General features: G+C 42.1%; 1 protein-coding gene across 1 annotated transcript in view; it reads left to right on the top strand.

Moving 5' to 3' along the window:
* LOC132403977 (unconventional myosin-XVIIIb-like) overlaps window positions 1-26,169 on the top strand; it is a gene marked incomplete at its 5' end in the record, with an annotated part of 415,128 nt that overhangs the window by 166,275 nt on the left and 222,684 nt on the right. The window contains 4 exons of the mRNA XM_059987873.1: window positions 4,115-4,180; window positions 5,662-5,790; window positions 6,353-6,496; window positions 10,462-10,551. Coding sequence (XP_059843856.1) covers window positions 4,115-4,180; window positions 5,662-5,790; window positions 6,353-6,496; window positions 10,462-10,551 — 429 coding nt within the window. The remainder of the gene's footprint in view (window positions 1-4,114; window positions 4,181-5,661; window positions 5,791-6,352; window positions 6,497-10,461; window positions 10,552-26,169) is intronic.

Here is a 26,169-nt window from a genome sequence, read left to right as displayed (position 1 = left end):
TCAGTGTTGCAATTAAATAAAGGAGACTACGGAGCCATGAGGGAAGAGCTGGCCAAAGTTAAATGGGCGGATGCCCTGGTAGGAAAGAAAGTGGATCAGCAGTGGCAGATATTCTTGGGGATAATACAAAAGATGCAAAAGCAGTTCATTCCAATGAGAAGGAAGGATTCAAAGAGGGGGAAGGGGCCACAGTGGTTGACAAAGGAAGTCAGAGATTGTATAGCATTAAAGAAAAAGAAGTATGACAGGACTAAGATGAGTGGGAATACAGATGATTGGGAAAGTTTTAAGGAACAGCAGATCTTAACTAAAAAAGCAATACGGAGAGAAAAAATCAGGTATGAGCTCAGATAGCCAGGAATATAAAAGGGGATAGCAAAAGCTTTTTTAGCTATGTGAAGAAAAAGAAGATAGTTAAGAACAGTGTTGGCCCCGTGAAGAATGAATTGGGAGAAATTGTTATGGGAAACAGGGAAATGGCAACAGAATTTAACGAGTACTTTAGATCTGTCTTCACCAGGGAGGACACAAGCAATCTCCCAGATGTATGGATGGGCCAGAGTCATAAGATATCAGAGGAATTGAGACAGATTGACATTAGGAAAGAAACTGTGATGAGTAGACTGGTAGGACTGAAGGCTAATAAATCCCCGGGTCCAGATGGTCTGCATCCGAGGGTTCTAAAAGAAGTGGCTCAGGAAATTGCGGATGCATTGGTAATCATTTTCCAATGTTCCTTAGATTCAGGATCGGTCCCTGAAGATTGGAGAGTGGCTAATGTTATCCCACTTTTCAAGAAGGGAGGGAAGGAGAAAACATAGAACTATTGCCCTGTTAGCCTAACGTCAGTCGTGGGGAAGATACTTGAGTCCATTATTAAGGATGAAATAGTGGCACATCTTGATGGCAGAAATAGGATTAGGCCGAGCCAGCATGGATTTACCAAGGGCAAATCATGCTTGACTAATCTGTTGGAGTTTTTTGAGGGTGTAACAAGGATGTTAGACGAGGGTAAGCCAGTGGATGTTGTGTACCTAGATTTTCAGAAGGCATTCGATAAGGTGCCACATAGAAGATTGGTGAGTAAAATCAGAGCTCATGGCATTGGGGGCGGGGTTTCAACATGGATAGAAAACTGGTTGGCAGATAGAAAGCAAAGGGTAGCAGTGAATGGGTGTTTCTCAGACTGGCTGGAGGTGACTAGTGGGGTACCACAGGGCTCTGTATTGGGACCACAGCTCTTTACGATTTATGTCAACGATTTAGATGAGGGCATTGAAAACTATATCAGCAAGTTTGCTGACGACACTAAACTGGGTGGCAGTGTGACATGCGAAGAGGACGTTAGGAGAATACAGGGAAACTTGGATAGGCTGGGTGAGTGGGCAGATACTTGGCAGATGTCATTCAATGTGAATAAATGTGAAGTTATCCACTTTGGAAGCAGGAACAAGAGGGCAGAGTATTGTCTGAACGGTGTAGAGTTAGGTAAGGGAGAAATGCAAAGAGACCTAGGAGTCCTAGTTCACCAGTCGATGAAGGTGAATGAGCAAGTGCAACAGGCAGTGAAGAGGGCAAATGGAATGTTGGCCTTTGTTACAAGGGGAATTGAGTACAAGAGCAAGGATGTCCTTTTGCATTTGTACAGGGCCCTGGTGAGACCACACCTGGAATATTGTGTACAGTTTTGGTCTCCAGGTTTAAGGAAGGACACTCTGGCAATTGAGGAAGTGCAGCGTAGATTCACTAGGTTGATTCCTGGGATGGCAGGGCTGTCTTACGCAGAGAGATTGGAGAGATTGGGCTTGTACTCGCTGGAATTGAGGCGATTGAGAGGGGATCTGATTGAAACGTTTCAAGATAATTAAAGGATTTGATAGGATTGAGGCAGGAAATATGTTTCAGATGTTGGGAGAGTCCAGTACCAGAGGGCATGGATTGAGAATAAGAGATCAGTTATTTAAAACAGAGTTGAGGAAGAGCTTCTTCTCCCAGAGAGTTGTGGAGGTGTGGAATGCACTGCCTCGGAAGACAGTGGAGGCCAATTCTCTGGATGCTTTCAAGAAGGAGCTAGATAGATATCTGATGGATAGGGGAATCAAGGGATATGGGGACAAGACAGGGACTGGGTATTGATAGTGAATGATCAGCCATGATCTCAGAATGGCGGTGCAGACTCGAGGGGCCGAATGGTCTACTTCTGCACCTATTGTCTATTGTCTAATAGTACCCTGAGCTGGGTACCTCTGAGCTGGAGCTGGTGTAGACAAGTGAATGCTCCTGTCCTTGGGTTCTAAACATCATTAATGCATCATCTCTGTAGGAATTTAACCACAATATGATTGAATTCACTTTGCAATTTTGAGAAGTAGAAACTAAAATCCAATGTGTTGGTATTTCAGTAGAACAAAGGAAATTATAATGGCATGAAAGGGGAACTGGCCGAAGTTGACTGGAAAGGTATTCTAGCAGGAAGGACAGCAGAGAAGCAATGGCTGGAGTTTCTTTGAAAATGAGGGAAGTGTAAGACAGATATATTCCAAATAAGAAGAAATTTGTGAATGGAAGAAGGACACTACCTTGGCTGCCAAGTGAAGTCAGAGCCGAAGTAAAAGCGAAAGAGAGGGCATACAAGGAAGCCAAAGTTAGTGGGAAAATAGAGTATTGAGAAACTTTTAAAAACTTGCAGAAGGAAACTAAAGAGGTTATTAGGAAGGAAAACATGAGTTATGAAAGGAAGCACTTTGGTGGAAGAAATAAACGAGCAGAGTATTATTTAGATGGGGAGGGAATTCAAATGCAGAGATGCAAAGGGACTTGGGAGTCCTTGTGCAAGGCACCCTGAAGGTTAAACCAGGTTGAGTCAGTGGTGAAGAAGGTGAATGCAATGTTGGCATTCATTTCTAGAGTTATAGAATATATGAGCAGGGATGTGATGTTGATGTTCTATAAGGCACTCGTGAGACCACACTTGTGTGCAGTTTTGGGCTCTTTATTTTAGAAAGGATATACTGACATTGGAGAGGGTTCAGAAAAGATTTGAAAATGATTCCAGGAATGAAAGGGTTACCATATGAGGAATGTCTGGTATCTCTTGGGGTATTCCCTGAATTTCAGGAGAAAGAGGAGGGATCTCATAGAAACATTCTGAATGTTAAATGACCTGAACAGATTAGATATGGCAAAGTTATTTCCCATGGTAGGGGAGTCTAGGACAAGAGGGCATGACTTCAGGATTGAAGGACATAGACAGTACAGAGAGTTAGTTTAATTTCTCACAGAAGGTAGCTTTTAGAGGGGATTCTCCAAATCTTTTCCTTTTGAATTGTATCAGAATGTTAGTTGACTTTTTAGTTCCTCCCAGACAATTGCGTGGGTTGCACATATCAACAAAGCAAGATGAACTGGAGCTCCAGATCTGACCATCAGTGCTTATAAAGATAATGGTTTGCCTTTATATTGTCACATGTACAATGAATCATTGAAACACAGTGAAATGTGCCATTTGCATCAATGTCCAACACAGTCCGAGGATATGCTGGGATCAGCATGCTTCTGGTGCCAACATAGCATGTCCACAACATGCTAATCCTAACCTGTATGTCTTTGGAATGTGGGAGGAAACTGGAGCACCGAAGAAATCCAAGAGATCGTAGGGAGAGCATAAAAACTCCTTATTCACAGTGGTGGAATTGAACCTGGGTCATTGGTGCTGTAATAGAATTGGGCTCTTTTGAAACTGGCATGGTAGATTAGCAGTTAGCCTAACAATATTGTGGCATCAGTGACTGGAAGGTCGTAGATCAGTTGTGCTGGTTGTAAGCACAAATATTTCATTTCACTTTGTTTCAATATGCATTTGACAAATGAAACTAAACTAATATTTAGACTCTTCCAAAAGTCTCCATCTCTTAACAAGGCCATACATCCCCAGTACCATATTGATTTTCCCCACACCCTCCCCACAGCAATGAGGTGAGCCTTCAGCTAATGTCTTCACTCAGACTTCATTGACTACCTGGTTTGTGAGTGAAACAATGTCCAGTTCCTGACTGTGGTTAATGTAACACTTCAGTAAACGTGGAATTATTGATTGCTGGTTTTACATTTACAGGCCACAGAAGAACTTCTTGCCTTGTTAGATTTGGAGAAGCACAGCTTTATGTTGGGACAGAGTCAGGTAAGTCCCATAATGTGTACATCAACAAAGGCCACACACCAGGGAATCACAAGTAACACTAGATCACAGCACATACTCTCTGCAGTAGGCCTCTGTAGGTCAGAGTTGGCCATGAATGTCACATCCTAGCTATCTAGGTACACAAGCCAGAGCAGTACAATGTGAAGAGCAAGCGGTTACCCATATAGCAAGCTGCCCCTCCATGCATCTGCTAAACCCAAAGGAATGCCAGAGACGGATACAGTTTGGCACCAGTGAAGAAATAAAAGCTGGCAGGTGACAGGTGAAATCAGGTAAGGGGGGAAGGTGAGTGGATGGGGTAGGAAAGAGGGGATGAGGTAAAAGTCTGGGAGGTGATGGGTAAGACCAGGTGAGATGGGTTAGTGGAGTTTCTCCAGCATTTTGTGTGTGTTGCTCAAATATTAGGAGGTTTAGATCACTGGTAGCTACTGTTTGGTGCCCAATGTTCAGACCAGATGGTGTTTCTGTCCTGTGAAATTAAACATCCGGACCCATTTATGTACAAAGAAACATTGGAATCTAGAGCAGGATTAGTTGTCAACATCCCTTGAACCTATTGCACCATCCAATAGGATTATGACGGATCTGGCTGCAACTCAACTCCAATTCTGGCAACATCCATTAACATTATACTCCCCTTTGCTCAAATACCTGTTTACCTCAGCCATAAAAAAATCAAAGATTCTGCTCACTTCCCTCCTAAACAAGGGAGATCTAAAAATGTATCAAGCTCTGAAAGGAAAGAGAAACTGTATTTCTGTCTGAAAAGTACCTGAGTAACTCCACCCTCCCCTTGTTCTCCATTCTCCCACAAGTCAGGGGTAAGTTTTTTATGCAGAGAGTGGTGAGTGCATGAAATGGGCTGCTGGCAATGGTGGTGAAGATGGATACGATAGGGTCTTTTAAGAGACTCCTGGATAAGTACATGGTGTTTAGAAAGGTAGAAGGCTATGGGTAACTAGGCAATTTCTAAAGTACATGTTTGGCACAGCATTGTGGGCCAAAGGGCCTGTATTGTGCTGTAGGTTTTCAATGTTTCTAGAGGAAGCATCCCTAGTCTCAAACCCTTCAGGATTTGAAATGTTCTTACTCTTCTAGACTTCAGATCGAACAGTACAGTATGTGTCGTTTGGTCCATGATGTCGTGCCAGCCTTTTAACCTACTCCAAGATCAATCTACCCTTCCCTCCTGCATAGCCCTCCATTTATCTTTCCGGTAGCATCCCGGTAAATCTCTTCTACACCCTCTCTGAAGCTTCCATGTCCTTTCTATGAGGTGACGTGCTTCCCTCCCCCCACCCCCATTTCTTTTCACCAAATCTTTTAAAATTTCACTCCCACATTATGAAGCCAAAAGAATGCCACAGAAAGGGTCTCGAGTATACAAAACTCACTGAGTGATTAAATTGAAACAATCATTGAATGTTTGCTAATGGTTTGACTAATTGGTTTCCCACCAGATCTTCTTCAAGGCTGGAGTCATTCCTCGGCTGGAGAAACAGCGGCAGCGGCAGATCTCCCAGAATCTGATCCCACTGCAGGCACTGTGCCAGGGATTCCTTGGCAGGCAGCAGTTCAAGAAAATGAAGGTAAGAGCTCCTGCTTCAGAGCCCAAAGATTAAATAAAACACAAATAAATCATTAACATTAAAATTAAAACAAAAACTCACATCATCTTAAAAGTTTCTTCCCACAGGCAGTTAATCTGATCAACCATTGTAGTTACCCCCCCCCCCACCCAAACCCTCTATCCATTACTCCCATCAGTGCACTGTAAACACTTTAAACCACTTTCTATAATCTGTTTACATTGTAAATGCACGCTGGTAATCAATGTATTTATGCACATTTTATTCAATTTCCATACTTCTAACTTTGCTTTTATATAATTCTTATTCTTTATAATAGTTTACCAGTGTTGTTTCTTGTTGCATGTCACACCCTGACCAACACAGGAAATAAATTCCTAATATATGTAAATATCTATGGCAAATAAAGTTGATTCTTGGAACTATTCAATTAAAGGTGAAGGATTTTCAGATGTCACACAAAGGTCTGCTCCCATGGTCCAGGATACTTCCCTTTAAGAATGGGCTGTCCTCCTAGTGTTGAATGAGCTGATGACCGTCTATGTTTTTATCTCCCATCTAGACCCAGCACTTAGCTCTTCGTTGTATTCAGAAGAACATCAGGAGGTACTGGGCAGTTCACCAGTGGCAATGGTGGCAGTTGATGTCTCGAGTCCGTCCCTTGCTCTCCATTAACTTAGCCAATGAAAACCTTCAGCTTAAAGAGGTATGTTTGTTCCATGTGACCAGGGTGAGAGAAGAAACCTCCAAGCCCCACCCCAAAATTTCTCATTCCTTTCAGAAGTGTGTGTCTGATAAAGGCACTGGAGGAACTTAAGAACACTACCTCATTATTCCTCTTCTGCACTACTTATTTACTTATTCATTTATCTTTTCAACTTATAATAATTTGTTATACCTACACTGTGATGCTGCCACAAAACAACAAATTTTGCCACTTGTGTCAGTGATAATAAACCTGATTGCGATATGATGTACTTGAGAAGACAACCAAGGAAGGCATTCAACTGCATGCCGAACATGTGCACTTTAGAGTTATATAGTCATAGAGCAAAGATACAGGCCCTTCAGCCCATCTAGTCCATGCTATACTATTATTCTGCATAGTCCCATCGACCCACACCTGGACCGTAGTCCTCCATACCTCTCCCATCCATGTTCCTATGTAAACTCCTCTTCAATGTTGCAAATGAACCTGCATCCTCTACTTCCACTGGCAGCTTTTTCCACACTCTCACCATACTCTGAGTGAAGAGGTTTCCCTCATGTTACTGCTACTCTATGGATAGCGTCTCCACTAAATTTATTGCTATCTTATTTTTATGGTCTTTGAATGGACATAGAATCATACAAAAATTATAACCTGGACAATAGTAATAGTTACATCAGGCTGCTGTTTATTGGTTATAGCTTAGTGTTCAATACCATCATAACCTCAGGGCTAATCAACAAGCTCAAAAACCTGGGCCTCTGTTTCTCCTCTGCACTGTCTCCTTGACTTCCTCATTGGGAGACCACGGTCTGTGTGGATTGGAAATAACATCTCCACCTCGCTAACAATCAATACTGGTGCACCTCAGGGATGTGCGCTGAACCCACTGTTCTACTCTCTCTACACTCACGACTGTGTGGCTAGGAACAGCTAAAATGCCATTTATTAATCTGTTTCCGGAACAGCTTCTTCCCCTCTGCCATCAGCTTTCCGAATGGACTTTGAGCCCATGAACACCACCTCTATCTATGTACACACACACACACACACACACACACAGAGTGACATGCAAAAGTTTGGGCACCCCTGGTCAAAATTTCTGTTACTGTGTTACTGTGACTAATTAAGTGAGTAGAAGATGAACTGATCTCTAAAAGTCATAAAGTTAAAGATGAAACATTCTTTTCAACATTTTAAGCAAGGCTAGTGCATTATTTTTGTTTTGTACGATTTTAGAGTGGAAAAAAAGGAAAGAAATGTCATGCAAAAGTTTGGGCACCCCAGGAGATTTGTGCTCTCAGATAACTTTTACCAAGGTCTCAGACCTTAATTAGCTTTTTAGGGCTATGGCTTGTTCACAGTCATTGTTAGGAAAGGTCAGGTGATGCAAATTTCAAAGCTTTACAAATACCCTGACTCCTCAAACCTTGCCCCACCAATCAGCAGCTGTGGGCTCCTCAAAACAGCTGCCTAGCACTCTGAAAATTAAAATAAATGATGCCCACAAAGTAGGAGACGGCTATAAGAAGATAGCAAAGTGTTTTCAGGCAGCCATTTCCTCAGTTCATAATGTAATTAAGAAATGGCAGTTAACAGTAATGGTGGAGGTCAAGTTGAGGTCTGGAAGACCAAGAAAACTTTCCAAGAGAACTGCTCGTAGGATTGCTAGAAAGGCAAATCAAAACCCCCGTTTGAATGCACAAGACCTTCAGGAAGATTTAGCAGACTCTGGAGTGGTGGTGTACTGTCTACTGTGCAGTGACTCCTGCACAAATATGACCTGCATGGAAGAGTCATCAGAATAAAACCTTTCCTGCTTCCTCATCACAAAATTCAGTGTCAAAAGTTTGTAAAGGAACATCTAAACAAGCCTGATGCATTTTGGAAACAAGTCCTGTGGACTGATGAAGTTAAAATAGAAGTTTGTAGCTGCAATGGGCAAAGGTTTGTTTAGAGAAAAAAGGGTGCAGAATTTTGTGAAAAGAACACCTCTCTAACAGTTAAGCATGGGGATCATGCTTTGGGTTTGTGTCGTAGCCAGTGGCACGGGGAACATCTCACTGGTACAGGGAAGAATGAATTCAATTAAATACCAGCAAATTCTGGAATCATACAATCTGTAAAAAAGCTGAAGATGAAAAGAAGGCGGCTTCTACAACAGGATAATGATCCTGAACACATCTCAAAATCCACAATGGACTACCTCAAGAGGCGCAAGCTGAAGGTTTTGCCATGGCCCTCACGGTCCCCCGCCCTGAACATCATCGAAAATCTGTGGATAGATCTCGAAAGGGCAGTGCATGCAAGACAGCCCAAGAATCTCACAGAACTAGAAGCCTTTTGCAAGGAAGAATGGGTGAAAATCCCCCAAACAAGAATTGAAAGACTCTTAGCTGGCGACAGAAAGCGTTTACAAGCTGTGATACTTGCCAAAGGGGGAGTTACTAAGTACTGACCATGCAGGGTGCCCAAACTTTTTGCTTTGGGCTCTTTTCCTTTTTTGTTATTTATATAGATAGATAGTTTATAGTTAACTTCATTATTATGTATTGCCATTTGGCACACTTGTGCAACACACACAAAATGCTGGAGGAACTCAGCAGGTTAGGTGGCATCTATGGAGAGGAGTAAATTGTTGACATTTTGGGCTAAGAACCTTCTGTAGAGTCTTGGCCTGAAACACCAATTGCTTATTCCCTTCCACAGATGCCGCTCAACTTGCTGAGTTCCGCCAGCATTTTGTGTGTGTTTCACTGGATTTTCAGCATCTGCAGAATCAATTGGCCCACTAGATCCAATCCTGTTGCAAGTTTGACTAGCTGAGCAAACCCCAACTTCTTGCAGTTGATCCAAAGGTCTTTGAGTACTCAATCAAGTACTTGTTAAATGTGATGACACTGTTCTTTCAGCTAGTGTAACTAACACCCTGGGTTAAAACTCTTTTCTCATCTCCTGCTGACTTTCAGGCACTTTCAGGACCTTCAAACTGAAGGAAACATGTCCCAGCTATTTTGGTGCATTTAGATGCCATTGGATTAATTATGTCATCCTCTCAGTCTCCAGTGATCCAAAGAGAGCAACCACAACTTGTTCAACCTATCCTCACCACTCACATCCTAGCATGATATCTTGGACAGTTGTATTGGAGGTTGGTGTGAATCTCCGAGCTGGTAGAGGTTGTATCTCTTTGGTGCTTCATCTAACATCCTATATATCTGGGGAGTCAAGTTTTGGGGCAGATTTACATCTGACCTCTTAATCACATTGGAACCAATGGGTGGCATAGTGGAACAGTGACTCGATCCACTACTTCACAGCCCCAGTGACCTCAGGTTCAATTGTGATGTTTGTGCGGAGTTAGTACACTCTTCCTGTGACCGCGTGGGTTTCCCCGGGTGCTCCATTTTTGTTCTCCCATCCCAAAGACAGGGGAGGGGCTTGATAGGTTAGTTGTAAATTTCCCCTGCATGTAGGTGAGTGGTGGAATTTGGGTGAAATTGATGGGGGTGTGGGGGAATAAAATAGGGTAGGTGAAGATGGATGTTTAATGGTCAGCACAGATGATAGGCTGAAGGGCCTGTTATATCTCTTTATAGCTTTATGGTTACCTGTTGGGTTATGCATTTAAGAAGGAGCCTAAAATATAAAAGGTGCAGAAGACAGGAACAAGGATTAGAAGCTGCAGTTGCACAAAATCTTAAATAAAAAAGCAGAAAATGCTGTAAGTACTCCATAGCTTGGGCAGCGTCTGAAGAGAGAGAAACTGAGATCCCTTTAATTTAATTTACTTTTCTCTTTAGCCATTTCCAATTGAGGATTTTTTCTCAAATGTCCTAATGCATCCTGATGGAGCCTGAGACGCTGACTGATCAGTTCACTGTATGGATGCTGCCTGCACCACTGAGACTCTCCAACATTTTGTGTCTGTTGTGTTACTATATATCTTTCTCTGCAATTAGGAAGAGGTCAGTGTTTTACGGAAAAAGTTGGAGAAATCTGATCGGGAACGGAATGAAATGCGAGAGCAAACTGACCTGCTCGAGGGCAAGGTAAGTTTGGTATTATCTGCTCTTTTATTACTGCATGTTACTGTATTGCTGATTTCTTTAGTTTGACCTTTCTGTGATATGTTCCATGTTGCCCCCCTTGGCCTCATCAGCCACCTCAGAACAGGGTGGTTGATGGTTCTCTTTGGACAGTTCCATGGTTTTCTTTGTTTCGTAGCTATCTGTGGGAAGACCAATCTCAGGGTTGTATACTGTATCCAGACTTTGACAAAAATACTTCAAAATCTGAACTTTGGGGAAAGACATAGTTAAACTGGAAAGAGTGCAGAGAAGATTTACAAGAATGCTACCTGGACTAGGGTATCTGAGTTATTCAAGATTCAATATTGTTTATTGCCATTCTTCAGTACACAAGTGTAAAGGAGAATGAAATGATTGTTACTCCAGATTTGATGGAAAATAAAAAATGCAATAAATATAAATATGAAATCAATCCTATAGAACACAATGTACAATAATTGTTATATATACAGATTGACCGTATGTACATGAAGTGAGCTGTTGTGTGGTGCTGGCAGGGTGGGTTAATCGTTGGAGGTGTTGATCATCCTGACAGCTCGGGGGAAGTAACTATTTTCAACTCTAGTGGGCCTGGTGTGGATGGTCCTTAGGATTTTTCCTGATAGGATTGGGACAAGTGGTCCATGAGCAGGGTGAGTGACATACTTCATATAACGCTGGCCTTTTCCTGGCACCTTTCTGTCATTGATGACGGGTGGGTTGGTGCTGGTGGTTCATGGAGCAGTTTTAATTACCCTCTGTACAGCTGCCCTGTTTACCACAGTGCAGTGATGCAGCATGTTAGGATGCTCTCCACTGCATATCTGTGGAATGACGAGTATTGATGTGTATAGACTAGCTCTCAAGTCAAGTCAAGTCACTTTTTATTGTTATTTCGACTATAACTGCTGGTACAGTACACAATAAAAATGAGACAACGTTTTTCAGGACCATGGTGTTACATGACACAGTACAAAAATTAGACTGAACTACATAAAAAACACAGAAAAAAACTACACTAGACTACAGACCTACCCAGGACTGCATAAAACTGCACAAAACAGTGCAGGTGTTACATTAAATAATAAACAAGACAATAGGGCAGTAAGGTGTCAGTCCAGGCTCTGGGTATTCTGATGGCTTGGGGGAAGAAACTGTTACATAGTCTGATTGTGAGAGCCCAAATGCTTCAGTGCCTTATCCCAAATGGCAGGAGGTCCTTCATAATGCTGTTTGCTTTGCGGACGCAGCATGTAGTGTAAATGTCCGTAATGGTGGGAAGAGAGACCCACTTGATCTTCTCAGCTGATCTCACTATCCGCTGCAGGGTCTGCGATCTGAGATGGTGCAATTTCCGAACCAGGCAGTGATGCAGCTGCTCAGGATGCTCTTAGTACAACCCCTGTAGAATGTGATGAGGATGGGAGATGGACTTTCCTCAGCCTTCGCAGAAAGTAGAGACGCTGCTGGGCTTTCTTTGCTATGGCGCTGGTGTTGAGGGACCAGGTGAGATTCTCCGCCAGATGAACACCAAGAAATTTGGTGCCCTTAATGATCTGTACCGAGGAGCCATCGATGTTCAGCAGGGAGTGGTCGCTCCGTGCCCTCCTGGAGTCAACAACCATCTCTTTTGTTCACATTAAGAGACAGGTTATTGACTCTGCACCAGTCCGTTAGCTGCTGCACCTCCTCTCTGTAAGCTGACTCGTCGTTCTTGCTGATGAGACCCACCACGGTCGTGTCATCGGCAAACTTGATGATGTGGTTCGAGCTGTGTGTTGCAGCACAGTCGTGGGTCAGCAGAGTGAACAGCAGTGGACTGAGCACACAGCCCTGGGGTCCTCGTGCTCAGTGTGATGGTCTTGGAGATGCTGCTCCCGATCCGGACTGACTGAGGTCTCCCAGACAGGAAGTCTCGGATCCAGTTGCAAAGGGAGGTGTTCAAGCCCAGTAGGCTCAGCTTTCCGATCAGTTTGTGAGGGATGATTGTGTTGAATGCTGAACGGAAGTCTGTGAACAGCATTCGAACGTACGTGTCTTTTTGTCCAGGTGGGTTAAGGCCAGGCGGAGGATGATGGCAATAGCGTCGTCTGTTGAACGATTGGGACGGTTTGCAAATTGCAGGGGGTCCAGTGAGGGGGGAAGCAGGTTCTCTTCAGCTTCCTGAGAAAGCAGAGGCATTGGTAAGGTTTGTTGACTGTGGAGGATGTGTTCTGGGACTGTGAGAGGTTGTGTGAGAGCTACCCTCCCCAGGAGTTTGAAAATGCTCACAGTTTCCACCGCTGTGACACTGAGCAGTCTGAGTGCTGTGAGCTCTCCTTTATATGGTTTACATTGAGGAAGAGGTTACTTGGCACCAGGCCTCGAACACTGTTATGGAAAGAGATTGGGTAGGCTTGGAGCATTGAAAAATGAGGAGTAACCTTATAGGAATGTTTTAAATTCAGACAAGCATACATGGTGAGTTTTTTCCATGGAAGAAGTGTGCAATACTGGGGAGTTAGAGGTGAGAAGGGAATGATTTATAAGGGACCTGAAGGGCAAATATTTCATGGGCAGTGTTGCAAATATATTGAATGACTTGCCAGAGGAAGTGATTGAGGCAGATAGGAAATTTTTAAGAAGCATTTGGATAGATACTTTAGGTACATGGGGAGGTGGGGCTGAATATCTCATATCCCTCTAAACCAGGGATTCCCAACCTTCTTTATGTCATGGGCCCCTACCAATAACTGAGGGGTCTGTGAACCTCAGTTTAGAAACCCCTGCTCTTGTTAGGCTGAAGGGCCTGTATTTGTGCTCTGTTGCGCTGTTGAAAGGGAGGGGAGGGGAAGGGAAGGGAATTAAGTTACCCTGGATCCTGAGGGACAGCAAAAAAAGAAGAGCACATTATCTGGGATGGTTAACAGAAAACTTTGTTGCATGAAACAAGAGGTGAAAGTTGAAAGTGGGAAATTGTCGATCTCTCTCTTTTCTGATCACGATACATTAGATGGGATGGAAATCTTCCAGAGAAGATAGAGAAAAGATTTAATCAAATCTTTCCAGTGTTAGTGAATTTTAGCAAATAAACATCAAGAGTTTCTGGATTTTGAGTATAAAAAAAGAAAAGCAGGAGTAATTATTCACCTGTACTTCACATCTGTTATGTCATCCGATAGGAACACAGGTAATTTTATGCCTCAGTGCTACTTCTTTTCTGTGACAGCCCTGAATTTCCTTAATCTCCAAAAATCTCTCTGTCTTGAATACTCTATATTAGAATCTCCACAGCCCTTTAAAGAATTGTAAGTGTTCTTTAACCTCTGAATGACAGGATTTCTTCTCAACTCAGTCCTGAATGGTCAGCATCTCATTTTAGACACCAGTGCAAGAGAAACGATGTCCTGTTGAACTCCATCAAACCCTATATGGCTCACAATGGGACCAGTCTGCTGATATGACACTGTTCTGCACCAGTAATCAAAATAATGAACCTTTGTTGACATTTCTATCTAAAGTAAATTTTTCCTTGCATAGGAAAAAAACCCTGTCCACAATATTGGAAGTGCCATCTTTCTAGGGTCTTTTATTATTTCAGCAAGTTGGCTTTACCCTTCCATTTAAGCCTTCTTTCAACAAAGGCCCACAAACCATTTACCCTCACAATTGCTCATATCTGCAAGTGATTTTTGTAAACACGCTGCTGGGCCTCTCTGAACAGCAACACCTTCCAATTACTCTCTGTTTAAAAGATATTCTGTATTTCTGTTTTGTTTACTTTATCAAAACGACAAGCTTGCATTTTTCCACATTGCATGCCATCTGCCATGTTCTCGCCCATTCTCTTAGTTTGTCTTTATTCCCCAAATCCTCCCTGCATCATATTGACACACAGCTGCACAGATTTGTATCATTAGCAGACTCGGAGATGACAAGCATCATCCCTCAAGATCAAGAAGGACTTGTTTCCCCTCCGGGGTTTAGGGGTTCTGAGCTAAGGGCCAATTAAGACAACTCCCATGATCCTCAGACCACTTCTGGCCTGACTGACAGTGTAGAACCCAATGCAATTTCTGCAGCATACTTTATTCTTGTAATAAGCATCCTTTTGAAGAAAGCAAGATTCTGCCTGTAAACAGAAGTGAAGTTTGCTGTCATTTGACAATGAAAAAAAGCCATGACTTCAACATTTTTCTATAACCTGCTAAATTGGTGCTTTAAATGCAGAACCGTTACTCGTTCTACTTCCCACTCTGCCTAAACCCCAGTAACAATGTCCCACTGTACACCAAGACTTCATTCGGATGAAATCTAACTTTGGTTTTGCAGTTGTCAGGCACCAGGAGGAATTGACCTCCTACATATAGGCTCCTTTAAAATAGTTTTTTTTATTGGCCAGTTTATATCCTAATGAAGAGCTGGTCTTGGGGAATATATGGCAGTATAAACTGTAATTGAACAAGGTTATATCCTTGTACTTAACCCTGTTGGAATAGAAATCTTCAACAGAAGACTATAAGACATAGGAGGAGAATTAGGTCATTTGGCCAATCAAGTTTTTCTCTACCATTCCATAATGGCTGATTTATTTTTCCTGTCAATCTAAGTTTTTATACGAAGATTTTAGGCCCACTTTCTAAGGAAATGACTATTGATCTTCTAGGTTATAGTATGAAGTCTTCCTGCAGAGACTTAACTGCTTGGATCTTGGTTTACCTGAATCATAGTGCAATAGGTTAGGACTTTAATCCCTGGAGCATAAGGGAATGAGTAGTATAGAGGTTTACAAAATTGTGAGGAGTATAGATAGGGTGAATGCCTGCAGGCTTTTTCTCCTCACAGAACAAGTTGCCAGTGAAAGTGGTAGATGTGGGTTCCGTGGTAACAATGAAAAGAAATTTGGATCGGTGCATGAATGGGAAGGGCATGGAGAATTATAGGTCAGGTGCAGGTCGATGGGACTAGGCAGAAGACCAGGTGGGCCAAAGGGCCTGGTTCTGAGCTGTAGTGTTCTATGACTCAATAGCACTATACAAGTGAAGTTCTGAAGGAGTGTTGCTCTATGAAAGGCACCATTTTTCTGATTCAGAATTACTTTCCACATGTACATCGAAACATGTAGTGAAATGTATCCTTTGTGTTAACAACCAACACACTGGACATGCAAGTGTCGCCACATATTTCAGGCTAGTTCTGGTGGCAGGTCAGAAGTTAACTCAAGGCCCACTTGATCTTTTCTGGCACCCATGAAATCATCTCTTGGAATTAATTTGAAGGGGAGAGGATGCAAGTGTCTGGACAAATATTTACCCTCTATCAACGTCTTTAAAGAAGAGTGTCTGGTCATTATCACATTGCTGTTTGTGGGAGCTAAGGCACCAATCTTTCAGAGGAGAACACAAATCAAACCATTGAGCACTAAAATGGTAAAGCTGCCAAATTAATCTAGATCAGAATTGGGTTTATTATTATTTACATATGTCAGAAAATTTGTAATTTTGTGGCAGCAGCACAGTAAAATACATAAAAATACTACTTAAGTCACAATAAGAAATGTACACAGTGGCCACTTTATTAGGCATACCTGTACACCTGCTCATTATTGCAAATATCTAATCAGCCAATTATATGGCCTCAACTCAATGTATAAAAGCACTCAGACACAGTCAGGAGGTTCAGTTGTTGTTCAAACCAAACATCAGAATGGAGAAGAAATGTGATCTAAGTGGCTTTGATTGCTGATGCCAGATGGGTTGGTTTGAGTATCTCAGAAACTGCTGATCTGGAACTTTCACGCACAACATTCTCGGGGTTTACAGAGAAGGGTGTGAGAAACAAACATCCCGTGAAAGGAAATGCATGAGAGAGGTCAGAAGAGAATGGCCAGATGGACTCAAGCTGGCAGGAGGAGCTCAGATAATCATGCATTACAATAGTGGTGTGTAGAAGAGCATCTCTGAAAGCACAACACATCAGACTTTGAGGTGGATGGGCTACAGCTGCGTAAGACCATGAACATGTACTTGGTGGCCATTTTATTAGGTACCAAATAAATAAGTAGTGCAAAAAAGAGACCAAAATGGTGAAGTAGTTTTTACAGTCCATTCAGCAATCTTACTGTAGAGGGAAAGTAGCTGTTCCTAAAACATTGAATGTGGGTCTTCAGGCTCCTGTACTTCATTTTTTTTTTCCACAGTTTGCTCATCTTTGTAGGATATGGGTGCACTGATGTGTATATTTGCTCAGCAGATTAGGGCAACAATTAAGCAGTTACAATAAACAGCAGGAAGAAACGGGAGCAAATTAATTGGATCACGATTGACATCTAAATTTTTAGTTCTAATTCTTCCCAGTCTAAATTTGAAACATGGTGATGCAGTTGAAACTGCTTCTGTTGCTGTTTGTGGAAGCTCACAGTCTGATTCTCAGCAGTAATCCTCCTCATTGTTTCTTTGAGCAGAATGGTAATTGAACCATCTTCCAAACTTACAAATAATCAGCAGTTCATTTGGGGAAAAAAACAAACTATTAAATAAATCTTGCTCCCTACAGCTTTAACAAGGTTCCTTTGCTGATTATAAAGGTGAACCTGCTCTCTCTGGACTTCAACTGTCCTTGTCTGTGGAAGCCATGGTCAGGATCTATGTGGAATTGACAATGAGGATACTTAGTGAAGTGACATCTACATGAATTGTAGAAGAACATAAAGAATGTACAAAGTTGGAGAAGGAGTAGGCTATTCAAACTCTCAAACCTATTTTAATATTCAACAAGACCAGGACCCACCTATCTCATGTCAATTTTCCCATTCCCTTGATTACTTTGAGAAAATTAGACACAGGAGCAGAATTGGGCCATTCGACCATTGAGTGTGTTATAACCATATAACAATTACAGCACGGAAACAGGCTATTTCGGCCCTTCTAATCTGTGCCGAACATTTACTCTCACCTAATCCCACTGACCCGCACTCAGCCCATAACCCTCCATTCCTTTTCTGTCCATATACCTATCCAATTTTGCTTTAAATGACAATACCAAATCTGCCTCTACCACTTCTACTAGAAGCTCATTCCACACAGCTCCCACTCTCTGAGTAAAGAAATTCCCCCGCATGTTACCCTTAAACTCTTGCCCCCTAACTCTCAACTCATGTCTCTTGTTTGAATCTCACCTACTCTCAATGGAAAAAGACTATCCATGTCAACACTATCTATCCACCTCATAATTTTAAATACCTCTATCAAGTCCCCCCTCAACCTTCTACGCTCCAAAGAATAAAGACCTAACTTGTTCAATCTTTCCCTGTAGCTTAGGTGCTGAAACCCAGGTAACATTCTAGTAAATCTTCTCTGTACTCTCTCTATTTTGTTGACATCTCTCCTATAATTCAGTGACCAGAACTGTACACAATACTCCAAATTCAGCCTTACCAATGCCTTGTACAATTTTAACATTACATCCCAACTCCTATACTCAACGCTCTGATTTATAAAGGCCAACATACCAAAAGCTTTCTTCACCACCCTATCCACATGAGATTGCACCTTCAGGGAACTATGCACCATTATTCCTAGATCACTCTGTTCTACTGAATTCTTCAATGACCTACCATTTACCATGTATGGTCCTATTTTGATTATTCCTACCAAAATGTAGCACCTTACACTAAACAGAATTAAACTCCATCTGCCATCTTTCAGCCCACTCTTCTAACTGGCCTAAATCTTTCTGCAAGCTTTGAAAATCTACTTCATTATCCACAATGCCACCTATCTTAGTATCATCTGCATACTTACTAATCCAATTTACCACCCCATCATCCAGATCATTAATGTATATGACAAACAACATTGGACCCAGTACAGATCCCTGAGGCACACCACTAGTCACTAGCCTCCAACCTGACAAACAGTTATCCAGCACTACTATCTGGCATCTCCCATCTAGCCACTGTTGAATCCATTTTACTACGTCGATATTAATACCTAAAGATTGAACCTTCCTAACTAACCTTCCATGTGGAAACTTGTCAAAGGCCTTACTGAAGTCCATACAGACAACATCCACTGCTTTACCCTCATCAACTTTCTTAGTAACATCTTCAAAAAATTTAATAAGAATTGTCAAACATGACCTTCCATGCACAAATCCATGTTGACTGTTCCTAATCAGACCCTGTCGATTAAGATAATTATATATACCATCTCTAAGAATATTTTCCATTAATTTACCCACCACTGACATCAAACTACAGGACTATAATTACTATGAGCAAAATGCCAATCCTCCGGCACCATCCCCGTTTCTAATGACATTTGAAATATTTCTGTCAGAGCCCCTGCTATTTCTACGCTAACCTCCCTCAAGGTCCTAGGGAATATCCTGTCAGGATCCGGAGATTTATTCACTTTTATATTCCTTTAAAACTCCAGCACTTCCTCCTCTTTAATCGTCATAGTTTCCATAACTTCCCTACTTGTTTCCCTTACCTTACGCAATTCAATATCCTTTTCCTTAGTGAATACTGAAGAAAAGAAATTGTTCAAAATCTCCCCCATCTCTTTCGGTCCACATGTAGCTGTCCACTCTGATTCTCTAAGGGACCAATTTTATCCCTCACTATCCTTTTGCTATTAATATAACTGTAGAAACCCTTTAGATTTATTTTCACCTTACTTGCCAAAGCAACCTTGTATCTTCTTTTAGCTTTTCTAATTTCTTCCGTAAGATTCTTCTTACATTCTTTATATTCCTTGAGCACCTCATTTACTCCATGCTGCCTATATTTATTGTAGATACCTCTCTTTTTCCTAACCAAGTTACCAATATCCTTGAAAACCATGGCTCTCTCAAACTTTTAACCTTTCCTTTCAACCTAACAGGAACATAAAGATTCTGTATCCTCAAAATTTCACCTTTAAATGACTTCCATTCCCATAAAACAAATTGTCCTAATCCACTCCTTCTAAATCCTTTCACATTGCCTCAAAGTTAGCCTTTCTCCAATCAAAAATCTCAACCCTGGGTCCAGTCCTACCCTTCTCCATAATTATATTGAAACTAATTTCATTGTGATCAGTGGACCTGAAGTGCTTCCCAACACATACCTGCGTCACTTGACCTATTTCATTCCTTAACAGGAGATCCAACACTGCCCCTTCTCTAGTTGGTACCTCTATGTATTGTTGCAAAAAACTATCCTGCACACATTTTACAAACTCCAAACCATCCAACCTTTTTACAGTATGGGCTTCCCAGTCTATGTGTGGAAAATTTAAATCTTCGACAATCAGAACCCTGTGCTTAAGACAAGTATCTGCTACCTACTTGCAAATTTGCTCCTCCAATTCTCGCTCCCTATTAGGTGGTCTATAATACAATATAATAAGTGTTACTACACCTTTCCTATTCCTCAATTCCACCCAAATAATCTCCCTAGACGAGCCCTCTAATCTATCCTGCCAGAACACCACTGTAATATTTTCTCTGGCAAGCAATGCAACACCTCCCCCTCTTGTCCCTCTGATTCTATCCCACCTGAAGCAACGAAATCCAGGAATATTTAGTTGCCAATAACACCCCTCCTATAACCATGTTTCACTAATAGCTACAGCATCATATTTCCAGGTATCAATCCATACTCTCTCATCCACCTTTTTTACAATGCTCCTAGCATTAAAATAAATGCATTTAAGAAATTCTCCACCTCCTCCTCTCTGTTTATTTCTAACTGTACAAAGAACTTTACTATCTTCTTTTTCTTCCTTCTCCCATACATCTATTCCTACACTCTGGTTCCATAGAAACATAGAAAATAGGTGCAGGAGTAGGCCATTCGGCCCTTCAAGCCTGCACCACCATTCAGTATGATCATGGCCGATCATCCATCTCAGAACCCTGTACCTGCTTTCTCTCCATACCCCCTGATCCCTTTAGCCACAAGGGCCATATCTAACTTACTCTTAAATATAGCCAATGAACTGGTCTCAACTATTTCCTGTGGCAGAAAATTCCACAGATTCACCACTCTCTGTGTGAAGAAATTTTTCCTCATCTCGGTTCTAAAAGGCTTCCCCTTTATCGTTAAACTTTATTCTTCCCCTCGCCACTCATATCTAGTTTAAATCCACTGGAGCCTCTCTAGCAAACCTACCTGCAAAAATATTTGTCCCCCTCCAGTTCAGATGTAAACCGTCTCGCCAGAACAGGTCCCACCTTCCCTGGAAAACTGCCCCATTATCTATAAATCTGAAGCCCTCCCTCCTGCATCATGTCTTCAGCCACGTGTTGATCTGCACTATCTTACTGTTTCTAAACCCACCTGCACGTGGCACTGGTAGTATTCCTGAGATTGCCATCCTGAAGGTCCTGTCCTTTAACTTGGCACCTAGCTCTCTAAGCTCACCTTTCAGGACCTACCCACATCATTAGTCCCTACATGGACCACGACATCCGGCTGCTCACCCTCCCTCTTGAGAATACTGAGAACTCGATCCAAGATATTGCGGACCCTGGCACCAGGGAGGCAACAGACAATCCGGGATTCTCAATCTCTTCCTCAGAACCTCCTATCTGTCCCCCTAACTATCGAATCCCCTATCACTGCTGCTCTCCTCTTCTCCCTCCTTCCCTTCTGAGCTGAGGGTCCAGTCTCGGTGCCAGAGATGCAACCACTGCAACTTGTCCCTAGTAGGTCATCCCCACCAACAGTATCCAAAACGGCATATTATTTGTTGATGGGAATGGCCACAGGGGTGCTCTGCTCTTCCTGTCTATTCCCCTTCCCTCTCCTGACAGTCACCCAACTACCTGTCTCCTGACTCCTAGGGGTGACTATCTCCCTGAAACTCCTGTCTATTTCTGCCTTTGCCTCCCGAATGATCCGAAGTTCATCCAGCTCCAGCTCCAGTTCCCTAACTTGGTTTGTCAGGAGCTGCAGCTGGATGCACCTTTTGCAGGTGTAGTCATCAGGGACAGCTGTGCTCGCCCTGACTTCCCACATACTGCAAACGGAGCACTCAGCTGCCCTAACTGCTGCCTCCATTACCTACTCCTAAGCTAAATAGATTAATTAAAGGAGCTTACCCAGCCTTACCTCACCTGGAGTGAAGCTTGTACTCAGCCTCTGCTCGCTATTTAAATTCTCCCGCTGCCTCACACTGCTAGCGCAGTTGTGCCCCGTTCAAACCTTGCCTCTGCCTGTTCTCACCGAAGCCTGATTGAGCCAAAGCCGACCCACTCTACCTCTGTCCACTCCGACGATGGCTGCTACGATGATGTTCTGCCAGTTTGTCTTGGCTGATTTATTTTCCCTCTGAACCCCATTCTCCTGCCTTCTCCCTATAACCTTTGATGCTCTTACTAATCAAGAATCTATCAACCTCCACTTTAAATATACCCAATAACATGGCCTCTATAGACACCTGTTGTAATTTATTCTATGGATTCACTGCCCTCTGACTGAAGAAATTCTTCATCTCTGTTCTAAAGGGACACACTTGTATTCTGAGGCTGTGCCCTATAGGAAACATCCTCTCCACATTCAGTGCATTCTATCTAGGCCTTTCAATATTCGATTGGTTTCAATGAGATCCTCCCTCATTCTTCTGATCGCATTGAATACAGGCCTAGAGGCATCAAATGCTCCTCATACACTAACCTTTTCATTCCTGGGATCATTTCATGCACCTCCTCTGGACCCTCTCCAATTCCAGCACATCCTTTCTTAGATAAGTAGCCCTTTTGTATCGAGAAACATTTGATCTCCTCTTTGCATGAACTCTGCCCTCTGAAGCAGTGAATTTCTCTGCCCATAGTTCTCGCTGCCTCAGTAAAGCAAGTACAATAATCTAAGATTGCACTCACCCTAGACATTCTCACTTCTATCCTCTTCCAGAAGATTGGGCGGAAGATACAAAAGTTTGAAAGCACATACCACCAGGTTCAAGAATAGCTACTACTCTGCTGTTATAAGCCTATTGGGTGGTTCCCTAGTACATAGCATGGACTCCTGATCTCACAATCTTCCTCCTTATGATCTTGAACCTTCCTGTTTACCTGTACTGCACTTTCACTAGCTATTACACTTCTATACTGATGGTTATTGTTTGAATTTCTTCTATCTCAATGCACTGTGTAATGATTTGATCTGTATGAACAGTATTAAATCCCAGTCATGGGTTTACTGCTTCTTTAACCCTGTAACTTGATGAGCTTCTTCATTAGATTTATCAGTGTCTTTAATTTCTCATTAAATCAATATTGAACCAGGTGTCTCATTTTATCAAGAGCAAGTTCAAGTTTAATTGTCATTCAACCATACATGAATATCCATGAGTTCAGCCAAACAAAACAGCATTACTCTGGGACTAAGGTGCAAAGCACATTACCAACAGTCATGCACAAGACACGTATGACACATTTAAGATAACAAGCATATGCAAGATATCAGTAAAATATAGTCACATAAAAAAATAGTCCAAGTCCCTGAGTCCATGAATGTTGCAGCAGTCTGCAGTCAAACATAATGACTTTTACTCTGCCGAGTGAACACTGGGGGGCAGCAGCGACTCCAGTCTGCATGCTATGCCACGTTGCCTCCAGTGTTCAAAGCTCAAAGTAAATTTATTCTCAAATGACATATATGTCACCACATCCAACCTGAGAAGCACTGGAGTGCACAGTTTTCAACGCCTGACTCCTGGGCTGCTGTAAACAGGCAATGTTACAGCTTGAGGCCTTGTCCTCACTATAATCAGGCCATGCAGTTCCCCTGCCATCTGCCAATAAACCAGTTAATCAGACTTACAGCATTCCACATTAACCATGTCCAAGAGTCTTGCAATCACAAGAAAAGCAACTACGATTATCACTTGCTGTTAGATTGCACACCCCCTTCATGTACTGATTCCGCCAAGGCTTCTCTGATGAAGACAGCAGCAGGATCCGCACCAAATTCAGCTCGCTGACAGGGTAGAACATAGAACGTAGAACAATACAGCACAGTACAGGCCCTTCGGCCCATAATGTTCTGCCGACCCTTAAACCCTTACTTACTGTAATTCCAAGAGCAAACACGAGGAAATCTGCAGATGCTGGAAATTTCAACAACAACACACACAAAATGCTGGTGGAACACAGCAGGCTAGGCAGCATCTATAGGGAGAAGCGCTGTCGACGTTTCGGGCCGAGACCCTTCGTCAGGACGTCTCGGCCCAAAACGTCGACAGCACTTCTCCCTATAGATGCTGCCTAGCCTGCTGTGTTCCACCAGCATTTTGTGTGTCTTACTGTAGTTCACAGTTTTTTCCTATATTATTTTGTATTGCATTGTAGGCCTGCAGTACTTAAAGTTTTTAATGTCAACAGGTTCTTGCAAAATTAAAAAATTACATTTAAAAAGACAATAACACCTTTGGTTGGCCCCATAGAAGCCACGGTGACTGAGCACGCCCCCATCTTACTGGAATCCACATCTACTATTATGGGAAAATGTGTATATTTATTGCGTATCATGTTATTTCTTTAAAACTATAACAGTCCCCAGTGCAATAAGGTGGACTCTTGACATGGCAATTTACCACTAAGACGCTGCACTCTCTCTAAGTGTAACACCTCACCCTGTGTTCCTTTATTGTTTTCCTCTGTATTACCTCAATCCAAAGGAATGACATGATCTGTACAGTTGGCATGTAAAACAAAGTTTTTCACTTGTACCTTGGTGCATGTGACAACAATCAACCATTTGACCCATTTAAATGTCATTTCCTGTCCACCATCCTATTCTCTAATGTAAATTTATAATCAATTTCAGCCAATCTCTCCCTCATGCTTTGCTTTTCTTTGAAAACCATGGTTTCAGATCGAATTTCTTTACTACAAGGGTTTTAAGGACATTGAACAGGTACATGGATAGAAAGGTTTTGGAGGGTTGTGCAGACAAATAGGACCACCTCAGATCAGCAAGGACAAGTTGGGCCAAAATGCCCATTCTCCAACTCAGGCTACCCTCCAGGGTCATCAGCTATAAATATCAGGACATTTGTATAATAGAGAACACAGCAGTCCTCATCAAGGGGTGAGCAGTTTCAAATTTTTGGGTGTAAACATCTCTGAAAGTCTATCCTGGGTTCAACATATTGGTGGAATTATGAAGAAGGCATGACAGTGGCCATAGTTCATTGGGAGTTTAAGGAGACTTGGTATGTCACCAAAGACTCTCACAAATTTCTACAGATGTACCTCGGAGAGCTGGTTGTCTCACTGTCTGATATGAAGGGGCCACTGCACAGTATCATTAAAAATTGCAGGAAGTTGTAAGCTCCATCATGGGTACCAGCCTCCAGCATTCATGATACCTTCAAAAGGCGATGTCACAAAAAGCCGTCATCCATCATTAGGGACCCCCATCACCCAAACTGTGTTCTCCCCTCATTGCTACCATCAGAGAGGAAGTACAGGCGCCTGAAGACCCACACTCAGTTTTAGGAACAGGTTATCCCCCTCCACTATCATGGAGAATGAACAATGACAATGAACCAGCCTATGAACATTACCTCACCGTTTTTCTCTGTTTGCACTACTTATTTAATTTAATTTCTTGTTACTTATTTCTTATTTTAAGGTGTAGTATTTTTATGTACAATATGTCAGCGAAATTAAGCCTGATTCTGAGCGCTGACAACTTAAATTCCTTTGCCTGTCCTTTTCATTACAGATGTAAAATTTTGATTTCCAATATTATATAATTAGCTGAATTTGAATCTTGTTTGTGCAGTGGGGTTTGAATTTTGGATTATTAGTCCAGAACTCGGAATTGCCAGTACAATGTCATGGTTGCTTTGTGCTATAGACCAAATAATGTGATGTGTTGGAGCTAGGATTGTTTCAGAAACTGTTACAGCTCTCAGATGATGTACAGACAAGCCATCAATAAGAGCTCCTATTAACATAACCTCTCCCTGCTTGTTGGATTTGGGTATTAATTTGGCAGACAGCTTGACATTTAGAAGATAAAACAGTTTCTGGCTTAAATATCGGTTGATTGGAAGAATCAGAGGAACTGAGCGTGAAGAGAGCTCATGTTGTCAAAACATTGTTACTCAAAATGTTAGAGTTGCCTCTGCACTTGTTTTAATTTGCCAGTTTGATTATGTAATGCCCAGTGAATGAAGTAATCAATTGTGCTTTTCCTACCAAGTGCTGAGGGTGTTAAAACTAAGTAAATCTTTATTTAACCTTGCTGATAGTCCAATGTACAGTATCTAATTAAAGCTTCCAAATTGTGATATGCTTTGTCTGTGATTTCCTTTTTATTTCTTTTTAATTTCCCCTGGTCTTTAGAAGTTGCTATCTTGTATGTTCTCTCCATACATTTCAGAATAATTCTAAGCCAAAGTTCTTTCTGTCCTTCTGCCTGCTATTCTCATCTATTATTCTTCCTAATCTACATCCCATTCTGTGCAGTGTGCATGTTCTCTCAGCCACTGCATGGGATTCCTGGCATGGTCTGGCTTCTTCCTGCATCATGGAAATTCCAAAAGTTAGGAGATTAATTGGCCATCACAGGTGTGTAAGTGAGGGGTAGAAAGTGTGGAGAGTTGGTGGGAAAGTGGA

This window comes from Hypanus sabinus, chromosome 13 (assembly GCF_030144855.1).
Source record: "Hypanus sabinus isolate sHypSab1 chromosome 13, sHypSab1.hap1, whole genome shotgun sequence".
Taxonomy (NCBI): domain Eukaryota; kingdom Metazoa; phylum Chordata; class Chondrichthyes; order Myliobatiformes; family Dasyatidae; genus Hypanus; species Hypanus sabinus.
This window is presented reverse-complemented; position numbering and strand designations above follow the sequence as displayed.